Source organism: Pempheris klunzingeri, chromosome 16, assembly GCF_042242105.1.
Source record: "Pempheris klunzingeri isolate RE-2024b chromosome 16, fPemKlu1.hap1, whole genome shotgun sequence".
In the NCBI taxonomy this organism is placed as follows: domain Eukaryota; kingdom Metazoa; phylum Chordata; class Actinopteri; order Acropomatiformes; family Pempheridae; genus Pempheris; species Pempheris klunzingeri.
Genome location: NC_092027.1, coordinates 7,096,228 through 7,109,966, shown reverse-complemented (window position 1 = coordinate 7,109,966; position 13,739 = coordinate 7,096,228). Strand labels below are relative to the sequence as shown.

The following is a 13,739-nucleotide window of genomic DNA, read 5'->3' as shown; positions in this document are numbered from 1 at the left end:
GTGATTGTGAGAGGGGAGCTATTAGAGTGTGCACGTGTACAATCACATTAATTAGAATAGAAATACTCCATGAGTGCAACAGTAATGGATAATTTCACTTTTTTTTCCCCATGCAGAAACCGATTAGGGCCCAGAGAACTTCGATGCTTTTGTCTAAAAAAAAAAAGTTTAACACAGTATTGCATATCTGAATAAGAAACATACAATAAAAACACTCAAGTTGCACACAAAATACACATTTCTTATTTGCTTATATGTTTCTATTTCAACTGTAAAATACTTCTCATACTTAGTTTTCAATGTTTGCTTGATCCATTATTAACAGTAATGACTTGAAAAATGACCGTGTTCTTTTCAGACAACATCCAATTGCAGACACCACCTTTTTAAATAGTGTGTGTCACTTTTGTGCTAATAACAATTTCAACCCAAAGTCATTAACAGCTCCCCATCAATCACGCCTGCCCCCAAAGTCAGAGATGTTACAATAATAATAGATGATCAGGTGTGGTGCTGAGCTCTTGCTACGCACACCGCCATAAATCCTCGATACACAAACCATGATCCTGGACGAGCATAATATACATCATTTCCTTTTATGTACCTACTCGTTGCACCCCATTTCCCACAAAATGTCCTTGGTATCTCTCTCCCTTTTTACTCAACATGTCTCTCTAACTCTCCTTTATGCTCGTCTTTATGCATCTATGCTACTGTGAGTTCTGAGGTGATTCAGTGAATAAATATTCTTTTTATGTCTGTCATTTTTGCTCCTGGCTTAGCTGGCTATGTCTGCTTGATGCTCATGTGAACATAGAGCAATAACTGGCAAGGGAATAAGCCTTCCAATAGTTAAACACTAGAATATAGAAGTTTTCCACATCATAAATAAACCTATAGACTCACAGTATTAGAAACATTTTGAGTGCAATTACAGCATTTAGAAGTGGTCTCCTTTAAGTGTTACTGCCTGAATGAACTGTATCAAGGAAGGGGAAAGCACCAATGAACATATTAACATATGATGGTGTCTGCTGTGATTATGCAGCTTTGACATAATGTGTGGGTAAGCTTATCAGTTATTGCATTAAGTCGCCTTGGCAACGAGCAAAACAACTTCTTGAGTGCTGTTTTTCTCTTCTCCATTACACGTGCATACAGTAAGTCTGGAGCCAGTGCTCAGGCATGTTTATGGGGTAATAGCGAGTCTCAGAGTACAGTAAGTGTCCTATGGCTATTGATCCGGGTTGGTAAGATCATGAGCGAATGCTGGGAAGCTGAAGGCGTGTGCTCAGGAGTCTGGTCTGTCCATGCTGTCTGGGCTCCTGGATGTCCGGAGGTGGTCAGGGAGGCTGGAGACGGCAGCAGACTGAGTGGAACCAGCCGGGCTGCCAGGCGACTGATACAATGACTTTTTAATGGCTTCTTATTTCACTGTAAACTAATGAATGCAGTGGAGTCTGTGCAGTGGAACTTTACCCACCGCTTCTGGTTTAAAAAGGCATAAACGAGCAAACTATTGAGCGTTTGGGTTTCATCGACCACCAGGGTCGCTTTCGTTACATACAGTTCAGGGTGCGATTTCACACCAACATACCATTTAAAGAGTTCAGTTCTGCAAGATGCATGAACTTCATTAAGCTTACATGACCGACGGGATCCAGACTCTGCCGAGACTTGCCCTTTGTGGTGCAAGATCACAACTATACAAATAGTGTATTGATGGCAAATTTCCCTTTATAGCAGTCACATTCTAGGGCACGAGCTACAGTAATGCCTCAAATCCTAGTGGACATCTGGCAGCCAAGGACTCTCCGGAGACTCTGGCAAAAGAGCAGAGCATCTCATGTGATGTCAGTGGACCTGTCAAAGCAATCTGTTTTCCTCTGCCACGGGTCAGAGGCCAGAACAAGGAGTGTACGCACACACAACATATCACACATGACTAGAGTGCCAGTGTTGCGCCTCGAGCTATTCCACCTGTGCACCTTGTTCTTCCTCTGCCTCTCTTGATTATCTCTCTTTATTCCTTTCCATTTTCTCTCCCCCTTCCATTGCCTCGCATCGTTTTGAATTCTGGCTGTGCCCTCTTTCCTTCAGCTTCATTACGAGATCTGCGCATGCTGTTCATACTCTGCTGCAACCTTTTCTGGCGTCCTTGAGAGCCAGACTTGGAGGTGAGAGAGTGGGTTTGTTGTATTTGTGCACTCCCTTGCTTCTCCCTGGGTAAAACTAGATGAAATGTGCTTCGTCTAACCTTGACGTTTCTAAAATCCCTCTCTGCTCTTTTTCCCGCAGAAAAAAAAAAAGAAAATGGCCGACTGGCAGTCCAGTGTGAAGTGTTTGGAGTGAGGCGCTGTAATTGGGGGGCCTGAGCAGGGAGTCTTCACTGCATGTCAAGGAGAATTACAGCTTGAGGTTATAAAAAAAACTATTTTTTTGGGGGGGGGGGGATTCTTTTCAATATGCCGCATTAATTATGCTCATTTTCTTTTTCTCTCCTTCCTTTCCTCCTCCCCTCTTATTTCAAAATACAACTGGACGCCATTTACTGATTGAATGAATGCCACACCAGCTATGGGGTGTCTGCTCTACCTTCATTATCCAGACCAGTTTCAATTCATGCCTTAATGAAAGGAGCCTTCGCTTTCACAACAGGGGATGCAATTACTCTCTGTATTTCATAACATTACCATCTGAGGTGTGTAGCTATATTGTGGATGTCTGTGTTTAGGCTTTGAGACCCGCAGAGACCCACGGCGTTAATGAGCAAGGTTAGGGCACACTGAGTCATCTGAGCAGCGAAGCCATTTGCTCCTAAATGACATGTCTTTTGTGAGCATGAGCCCATGTTAGCGCCTGATGTGGAGCGTCACCCAAAGCATCCACATTGTATTCATATTTAAAGAACAGTAAAAATCTATGGGAGGCTATTATGAGTAATATTATCTCTTACATCTTACACATCTATATGGCTAAGAAAAAAAAAAAAACATTATTCACTTTGTTAGACACAGGTATTCACTTTGTCTTCACCTTAATCGCATCTTTCAGGCACTGAGCCATAGATGGAGTCTCTGAGGGAGGAATCTCGCTGACAGGAAATTATGAAAAAGAATTAATTTGACCTTCGCTTGCAGCAAGGAAAAGAGAGGGACAGCGAGAGGCAGAGAGGAGATAGAAGGCAGGGCGGATAGATGGAGTCAAGGGAGGTTTAAGGAGGAAGCGCCTCCACAGAGGGCAGGATCCTGAGGAGAGAACTCAGATAATGAGAGCTCTCAGCTCCCCACACACTGGGGCAAGACATCTGATTCACTGGAAAGCCCAAAGGAAGGAGAGTAGTCACCCAGAGCTCCTTAAGTCTTCAGAGTGAATGGTTTCAATAAAGACTTTGGAGTAAAGATACTCTCATTGCTCATGATGGCCAACAGCACACATTTTTGATAGTCTGCTTAAAAAAAAAAAGTGCTAAAAATGTTGTTTTCTTTGGAGAAACGGATCAGATATAGCGTATATTAGAGAAGTTTAAAGGTTTACCCCTATTGGACACACTGTTTATTTGAGGCGTGCTCGTGAACTGACTGGTGCGTCTCACCATCAGTCTACAAGTCGCTAGCGGTGGTCCTTAGGAGCAAAATGAGCATTCATTGTTGATGGTAACACCATGTGTTAGTGTGGTAGTCTAGGCAATGTGTGCAAGTTTGGTTTCATTCTTTCCAATGTATAAAAAGGCTGCAAAGAATTTGCACAACTGCCTTTGTTATTTATTGGTCATGATGCCTCTGTACAGTATTAACAGTCTAGGTTTTGATCTTTCACCTTTATGAAGTTACCTGAGGTCTATATACAGTAGACATAATTTGCATTGAATATTTTTTTTTACTTTTTCACATAGCCTTGGTTAGCCTACAAAAGAAAATGTGCAAAGCATTTATATTTGAAGCCAGTACTGGAGGGGCAGATAAATGCAAGTGGCACAAAAGGCAGACTTCGGACTGAGACAGTGAAAGTTAAAGGCAAATGGGATCTGATGAGATCTGTTTTCAGATCTATATAGGGCCACTTTCAGAGGTTCAAATGAACCAGGCCGGAACCAGGCACCTGCCAGTGCTATTGCCACTGCTGACTATCAAGACTAAATTGTCTCCAAGCCCTTAAGCCAACCTAAGAACCTGACTTTCAAGAAGTGCACTATTAAACATTAAACTTACGCTTATCAGCTTAACCATATCAGCATTTGAAAGTAAAATAGGAACTGGATAAATGACATCTTTGAAGAGAAACTTTAACACTGAAGGAGATCTGAAATTCTTGTGTTTGCTGTAGTGATGTACAAGTGTACTTCAGGGCATTTCTCTGCACCATGACATCACCTTTGGGTGTGGTCAGAGCTGCAACGGACTTGAATTTTTCAATGTTTTCAGCTTGTTTTTAAGTTATTCTTGAATGCAACTGTGCAACCACATGGATAGAATATGTTATTGCAAAAAAAAAAAAAAAACAGAATCCATAGTGTTGATGGATGTTTTGCAAAATAAATAAAGCTGTCTATATTGAATAATCTCTGAATAATCTTACTCCCAAACTCTGCAGTTTGGGAGTAAAAAAGGGAGCAGACATGGTGAGCCAGTTCAACAAATCCTGCACACTCTCACAGAGTGCTTTGCTACTTCTGAGCCAAGCTAACAAGCTTCTCTCTTCAGGCCTGTTAAAAGTTATTGATTTTGCTGCTTGTTATCCCACAGTCACCAGACTGTAAAATGAAGTGTTAATCTACTAGCTGGGGAAAACATGGATCCGCGACCGTGCAATTCTTGCCTTTATTTGTGCTTAGTTTAGCTCGAGTTTCTCCAGTCACTCAAGATCATCATGCCAGCAAACATGTTACATGTTGAACTAGTTAAAACACAGAGGAGGACACCCTGTTCAGTGAAGCGCTCCGACTAAAGAGATTTCCTCTATGAAGCCATGAAGTGGAGACAGATAATTCATTAAGGTGCCTTTAGCAAAGGAACCAAGGTCTACTCAAGCACAACAGGAGAGCTTCCTTCATTTACTGCCCCAGGGCCACGGTTCTCTAAAGAAGCCGGTATTGAACTTCTTTCACCCTGGGCCCTGGGACACGAATAAGAAATTTTGACTAATGTATTAAGATTCAGGGTAGCTCTTGTTATTCGGAAGCACATTTTGATAATAAACAACACAAAAAACTTAATTTTGAAAGTTTGCCTTTACATTTTCTGTAATTGACTGGTGACAGCACCGCACAAATGTACACGAAAAGTACCTCTTACAAAGTATGAGCAAATGGAAATCATGGATTGAAGCAAACAAACTTCTCGACAACTTACAACTCATGTTAAAGTCCTGGTGGACAATGGAAGGAAAGTGAAATTGTCAAGCATCTATGTCTAATTTCTTTCAAAGTTGTCTTCTCTTTTAAATGAGACTCTGTTACAGTAAATGAAGCATAAACAGCAAGCCTGTGTCTACATTCACAGATTAGCACTATGTACTCAGAAAACCACTTTCATAGAGCTCTGTCAGCTGTGTAATTCAAGTTTCTTTTAAGAGTGATGATTTCACAAGCCAGTAATAGCATATTTACTGGCATAGGACTGTTATTGAAAACTCTGAAATGGTTTTAAGCATGAAATTGAATACAGAAGAAGAGCAAAATGAGATTTTTTTTTTGAAGAGGGGAGCAACGCGGTGGCTTAACGGCTTCCAATCTTTGTATTAGAGTTAATTCAGGGAGATTCACTGCAGTCACTAGAGGCTTTTACACACAGCTATTTGAATGGTTAACTGCCATTATCTAGAAAACAACCTAATTAATCATAACATTCTCATTCCCCCTTTTCCATTGGCACGGAATCTGACTTTTTAAGCTGTCAGAGGGGTTAATATGAAGCCATAACTCACTTTAACTCATCAGAAGAGGCAGATGCTTCTGTTTAAACCCTGCCATCTACATTGTGTCTCAGGTGCAGACAGATCTTCGTTTGTTTCTATGGATACACATATCAAAGCTAAATATAAATTGTGCAATAAGCCCGTCCGTCTCAGACGCAAAACAGTTACGATAAAATACACTTGACATGATGAGACAGGAGCTACTGGGTCGACTAAACTATGTTTTAAAATCACAGCATAAAACTCATTTTGGTTTTCTTCAACATATTGGTTTTCTTCTATGTTTTGATCTTTTATTAAATGTCCATCCTTTCCATATTTTACATGTTTTTATATGTATCACTATTCTATGAAGGCTTTTTCTTGTTTTTCTGATTTTATCTTCAACTCATTTTGTTGTTGTTCTTACCATTTTATTTTACACCATATGGTGCAGTAAGATTTTTCCATAGCAGTCCTGTTGATGCTCACATTTTACCTTCAGGTGGAGGAGGACATGCCTCTTCCCCGATGTGTCGAGGAAATTTGAAAACTTTTGGGAAGAGTGTGATACGCGAATGGCAATCACACAAAAATACAAGGCTGTGTTTTTGTATTTCCTCAGAAATTGGAAAGTTGAGGATGGAACATTTCACCAATATACAAACAAATAATAACAAATTTATATTCGATTTTTTTTGTGATTTCAGTCAGGAGAAAAACGTTCCTGAAAAAATATCAATGTTTTTTATTAAAAAAGATATATGCATATATGCATGAACACAGCACTGGATGTGTGTGTACATACAATATGAATATACTGTGTGTCACTTGTACTTCAGATAATGATAGGAGACATGTAACGAACAGGATGAAACATCAGGGGAACTTTAAATGCAGTGCCATTGAACTAAAGCATCTGAAACCTGCATTACATATCTTTTTGTAACTTCCCGAAACTGACAATTCGACAAGCGCGCACACTTAATGAGAGCTGAGGGAATACGCGAGATTTGACCTTCTACATCCAGCTCCCTTTTTTGCCACAACATACGCCCCTACTTGAGGGGAGTGCTGGAACCGAGTACTCTTGCTTTACACCCTGCAAAGTGCCACTATCAGGCCGTCCACTCAACACTCGGGAGGCCGTGGTTGTTTGGGTATCGCTGCCTATTTGGAGTGCCTCAGTCCGTCTCTGTTGACTGTAAACAATAAGCGATGAGCCTCCGCTGCCCGTCGTCCCCGTGGCAAAGGGAGAGAGAGAGAGGGAGAGAGAGAGAGAGAGGGAGACAGGGGAAATCTAATTATTTCCCTCCCATGGCCCAGCAAGCCTTAAAGGTTAATCACTGTCCGTCTAGCTAATTCTGTCTGGGTACACTGCAGTAATTACAACACCTCGCTCTCTCTCGCCTGCTCTCTCGTCTTTTTCTCCATTGTGTACCTTGTTCGCTCCAGCACTCTCTGCTGCACCCTCTCTCGTGTTATCTGCACCCTCTCTTCATAGATAGTGGATATTTCTCTCTGCTCTGTCTCCCTCTCCCTGTCTCTCTCTCTCTCTCTGTCTCTTTCTCTCATGCTCTATTATGTTTGTCTTTCCACACACACACTATACGTATATGGATAATTTATATATAGACATTTTCGTAGATATAGAGATGTGTTTGGCTTCCATCAGATCTCAGAGGGAGGAGGGTTTCCTTTTCTCACCTCCTCTCTTTCTCACACTCATCGCTCTCCCTTTTCTCCATCTTCTCACCGCCTCTCTCGCTTCTTTTCTTTCTCATCCTACCTTCTTGTCACCTACCGTCTCCCTTTGTCCCCTCTCCTCTCACCATTCCTCCCCCTTATTTCTTTCTCCCTCTCCCTCTCTCTCTCTCTTTCTCACCGGTTACAGCTGTATATCCCTCCAGCTACAGCTCAGGGAAGTGCGCCTTGGGCCTAGAAATACTCCACCATCTCTTCTCCCTCCAAATTCTCCCTCTGTGCCAAAAGCATCTCCAGAAGCGACAGCTTAGGAGACTTAAAATACTTCTGCTTCCTTCTCCTCCTTTTCTCACAGTTCTCCAACTTTCTCACCATTCCATCACATGCATTACTTTCAGTGTCACAGCTCGTAAATACAAAATACTTCAAACAGTGGTCATGATAAAGAAAATAACAACTAATATCAAAATAAAAATGCTCACTTATGCCAGTTTGCTAGAATTTTCTGTGATGATTCTTAGGATTTTTTGCCACAGACAAATAAAAAACAAAAAAATTAAACATTCATCCTCCTCCATATTGTTTCTCTTCCATTTCAGCTTTCCCTACATCCACCAAATTTCAGTCTTTTCCGTCCCTCTGTCCCTTTGTCCTTTCTCCCCGAGGACCACATAAACTCTACTAACAGGCTGCTTCCTGCTGAGGCCAGTGGCCAGTCGCTGCTGAGGCTGGTGGGCTGTCGCTTCTCATATCATCAATACAGAGAAAAAGAGAGGAGAGAAGAGTGAGGAAGATGAGAGGGACAGCACAAGGAGGAAAGGGATGGGAGGCTGAGAGTAGCCTTTAGCTAAGTGTCATCACTCAGCTAAATTCTCTCCCCTCTCTTCCCCTCGCTCGTCCTCTTTCTATTTCTACTTGCTAGAAGACCAAAACAGCGGTGGGGACTGGAAGGTGCTTTATTACACTCCAAATGTTTTCCAAGAATTTTGTGGAGTGACAAAGATCCCTAGAATTTATTTCTCAGCCCCTGCAGCAAAGCCCAGTTTGAGAGTCTGGGGGCAGGCATGTGTTGATGGAAGTCGTGGTTGTGACCCTGACCATTTTTGTCCACTTCCATAATGTGTGCGCTCCAGATTAGCCGCAGCACAATCTAAACTGCCCGATCAGAATCCCAATCCCAATTGGAATAATGTTCTTCTGCTCTGCATTTTAACATATCGCTTTGACTTGATTTCTGTCGCTCATTTGGCTAAATGTTTGTCCTGTTTGGTCATTATGAGCCACCGTACCTTGTATGTGTATCCATGGCAACGCCAGTGAACATACTTGGCTTGAGTCTGGCTCAGTCATGGAATAGGACTTGCTTAACATCCGATCTGTTCACGTGGTGTTTTTTCCTCAATAATCCAGTTAATTCAAGACGGTTACTACACTTATGCTGCCTTCTACTTTTCCTCCCCTTTTGTTCATTTTTATTTTCTAAACTCAACTCAGCATTTTTACTTATTTATTGTTAGATTGAAGTGGAAGTTATACATTTTTAAATCATAGTCATATCTAATCAACCGTGTCTCCTAGAAATTACATTTACCACTTAGTATATTACTATGTAGTTTTCATAATTACGCTGTGGTGACAAATGTAATCACTTACTGGATTGTGTTCATGTTTATTCGAGTGAATGAAACACTACATTTATACACTGTTCTGGAGTTGCAGGGAGCTGGTTGGGAACATAAAAAATGACTAAAGCTGTGGTCACGATGAGTGGATAGCGCACTGCAAGATTGCCTACTTTGGCCAGAAACAAATGAAACGCGTTGTGTCAGAGAACATTTTATTAGTAGGTTCAGTATCAAATTTTGTGACTTGCCAGGTATGTTAATTAAAATTTCCTCATTATGTTAATAGAAAATGTCGTACAATTGGCTTTATCCATCCATTGTCTATACTTGCGGGGGGGCTGGAGCCAAACCCAGCTGACATTGGGCGAGAGGTGGGGTACACCCTGGACTGGTCACCGCAGCACCATACTGCCCTATTGGCATTATGTTTCCCTCAAAATGCATTTGCTGCTGCAGATTAGTTGTATAAATGTAATTTAAAGGAGACAGAGCTGTATTTGATATAACTTTCAGGGTGGGTTAGAATTATTCAACATATTCGGGAAGTATTCCCGTATGTATTAAAGTATATATTATAAGTAGTCTTATTTGTAAATCATAGCTCTAGACTAGCATTATTTCTCTGTTGAACAATTCTCAATAGTTAAGATAAATACTGATTACTTTCAGAGATGTGAACTGCATCTTGAGGAAGCTGACCAACCTGAGTGAATTATGAAGACTGTCTGAGAGATCCTCTCTGTCATTAGGCAAACTTTTTTTCGTTAAGAAATGTGGTTTCAACAGTTAATCAGTTATACTTTCTATGCTCAAGATTATATGCATCTGATGTATTCTGAATTCAGAGAACTCTATGCCTTTTCACTGCAAATCTTTCTCCCAAACTCGATAAACTGTTAATCTCTGCTTACATTTAAACTGCCTACGTTTCCTTTTTTGCGTATTAATAGTCTCAAAATGTGGCTTGCAAAATTGTGAGGGTATTTGTTCGCCTGACAGCTTGCCAGCACTGATTATCTTCGTGCTTGCGTTGGAGTGAAATAGCACCTACACATGTTGGTGAGATGAGTCTCATGCATACTGTAGGTAGACTCTTGACTGTACAGTTATCCTCAAATGTGATTTGAAACAACTTCTATAGTTTAACTACAGCCCAAGTCATCGCTTCCTAACCTGAGCAGGTAATTATAGCTGTCGATTTTAACAAGGATGCTCATACTCCATGTAACATGACAATCTAGGTTTCGTACTATTGCACTGTGTGCCAAGGATGGTTGCAATGAGCCAAGAAAGGCAAGGATGAAAAAGATAGATGGATGTAAATAGTGAAGGAGAGGAAACAAATCTTCATAGCACAAATATTAGGCTTCAAGAACAGACAGAATGCATTTTGTGAGAAAGAATGAATGTAAAATTTATTACTAGGCTACTTACTTTGTTTTACAAAAACTCCACAAAGGTCACATCGTTAAGTGACCTTTGGTCCTTAAAGCAAAATAGATAGGGCCAGAATCTTAATGACCAATCGCAGTTCCGGTTAGTGAGCTGAAGTAACCGGAAAGCTAAGTGGGCTAACACTCGTCAGCCAAAAAAGCTTCTGTAGCATTTTCAATTGACTGTTTCTATTCAATCAATAAAACATTTTCAAAGAGGAAAAGTAAACAAGCTTTCTAATAGTCAATTAGCAAACATGTCAGCCTGTTAGCTTAGCTTGGTTGTTGACAACATGAACAATAAGTCCACGCAGTTTATTCAAAAGACTCTACTGCTCTCCTCTAATACTCTCAGTGTTTTAATCCCGGTGCATCCAGGCCTAAAGTTGTCTGTTCTCACTTTACATCAGAGATACCAAAGGAGAAAATTTGTGCATGACTCTTGTAGTTGCATAATCATTTTTGATTCATCACTTCCTGCCAGCTTTTAAACATGCAGTGATTGCCATGACTACAGATGGCATGCACATAAATGCTGCACAGTAAATGCTGTGAATATTTATCAGAATGTGAGATGTTGGTCTCCTTAGAAATAATCTTTACCCTGCAGACATACAAATACACCAAGTGCTCTAAAAACCTGTTTTTAGTGGTTTAAAGCGTTTGTGAGCAAATTACATGCAGAATGAGATAAATAGTATGATGGTGAAATATCAACAGTGCGTTTATTATATTTGATGGTGGACTGAGTTTCACAAGGGTGTTCTGAAGGGTGAACATGGGTGCTGGAGAGTCTACCTTGTGTGAGAAGTTGAAGGGTCCTGACTTCCTCCCGGACGCGAAGCTGCAGGACCTGCTGTAGGATGTGCTGCCTCTGGGCTTCCTGCATGATGCCCATTCTTTCCAGCTTTCTGTCCGTCAGTCTCATTAAAGCCCGCCCTAAATGGAAAAAAGCAGACAACACGTCAGGGTGAAGGGCCAGAAGGAGCGGTAAGTCAGTGGGAATACAACACACGCAGCTGTAAAAGGGTGCCGATAAAGCATTTATGTCAGTGGGGGAACAGAGTGAAGAAACACGCACAAACAAATATGGTCAGATGATTGCAGCCACAAAAATTAGACTAATTGTTTTCCAGAGCCTCTGCCTGTTATGTGAATATCAATTAGTCTGAAATTTCCCATTTAGCCCAGCACAACTCAATGCGAATCATATTCTTGTAAAACAAAGCACACATTTTACATAAATATCAGTACTGTACATCCCTCGAGCAAGGACCCCTCAGAGCTCCTTCCTTAATTGCAAACCCTTGTATAAAATCCATAATTTAATCATGCAATCAGTTTCTATGAGGGGGATCTGGGCTGCTAGTAAAACACAAGTAGACCATCGTGTAATTAATGCTCGTTATGAGTACTTTTGCAGCATGTGGGTTGGTAAGCTGAAAGCTTGATAATTCAGGGTAATGACTAGGCATTAAGATGGAACCTGAGAGCTCCCTTTGCTCCTTTGTCCTTAAGACTGCCTGGTAAAGAAACTGGGCTCTGATTGGAAGGAACGATTAGTCCTGATAGGCTCTTGGAAGTTGGCCTGTCGCATTGTTCTCCCTTTGTTTTAATAATTTTAATCAATCAATACTAATGCAAGATTGAGATTAAATTTACACATTCAAATTCTTGCTTTTATTCATTGCTTAATCAACCTTTAAAAACAACAACAGAGAGACCAGCAGACTTTATAATTTCAGGTGGCTTGACTTGTTTGGACGAGCTATTATAGATCGTTACGAAATGCAAAGACCCACGCTACCACTTTGCTACCACAGCACAGAAGGGAGTAGTTGGGAAGCTAAGTACCCTTAAGTGTTAGTGGTATTATGTTGACTGCGTTAAGCCAATTTTCTATTGCCTTAACAAAAGAAGCTCTTCGCTCGGCGCTACGGCCAGATGGGGGTAAAATGCCAAACATAGTATAGATGCCTCAATGCAAAATGGCACTGAAAGTACCCATTACATAAACACTGGGGAGCCAAGTAGAGTCATAAAGGCAAAGAAGTGAGAGGGGCATATTAAATGGTAAGATGGAAAGACAAAGATTAGTGGGGTGGAAAGAGAAAGAGGACTGATGAATCAAAGGAGGGGGGAGGAGGGCGGAAAGTTCAGGAGAAGAGGGAGAAGTACAAATTGACAGAAGAAAGCAGATTTGCAAATAAAGCATGCTGTTATGAGTCTATAAATATTGACCAACCATCACTTGGCACCTCATCCTGTAACCAAAGATAGATCGGCATGGCAACAGAGGTGGGTTTTTTTCTGCTTCAGTAATGTCTATCTTAAATAACAGCAGATACATGGGGTGCAACACAGCTCCATGCATTCATATGTTGCAATGGAGAGACGTAACTTCCTCGTTGTTTGCGGCGCCACAGACCTCACTGATGTTTGTGTAAAGATAATGACATAATTGCAAAATCAACCTTTATTTTCTTCTGATCTTATCAAACCAATTAAGTAAAAGAGTATTCGAGTGATAACTCTTCCCTTTGGCAGAAGATGAGTTTGCACATTTGATGAAATTGCCAAAATACAGAAATTTCCCTAAGATGTGTATTTGATCTTAAAGGGAAAAAAAAAAAATCCTGTTTTATATATTATATGGGCTCTAAATTGTATTAAAAAGTAGAAGCTCTTTCTAATATGCTAAACTAAATAAGCTGGCTGCTGGCAGTAACTTCATATTAAGCGTACAGACATTTGAGCTGTATCGATCTTCTCATCTGACTCTCAGAAGAAAGCAAGTAGGTTTTTCCTTTAACCATGTTATCTAGCTGAGCATTCTGGGATTCCAAACACAAGCAGTGTGTCTTTTTCTGTAGCAGACTTCTGAAACATCAGTTTTTAAAAAAAAATAAAAAAATCTAATTTTGTCATGAGGTACAAAGATGATAAAACACGGTAACGTTAGATTTTTGAGTTATTAATGAAGGCCTCGGCTTCCAGGTCCCCAAAGAGAGCATTAAAAGCGTTTAGCATAAAGGTTTAATTCACCAACTAAGTTTTCTTGTGGAGATTTTTTTCAGGCTTG

The 13,739-nt window shown here is 40.7% G+C and overlaps 1 protein-coding gene across 1 annotated transcript in view; it reads right to left on the bottom strand.

Annotated features, from left to right (window-relative positions):
- samd12 (sterile alpha motif domain containing 12) overlaps nt 1–13,739 on the bottom strand; it is an 89,727-nt gene that overhangs the window by 38,222 nt on the left and 37,766 nt on the right. Inside the window, exon 4 of the mRNA XM_070846129.1 lies at nt 11,456–11,596. Coding sequence (XP_070702230.1) covers nt 11,456–11,596 — 141 coding nt within the window. The remainder of the gene's footprint in view (nt 1–11,455; nt 11,597–13,739) is intronic.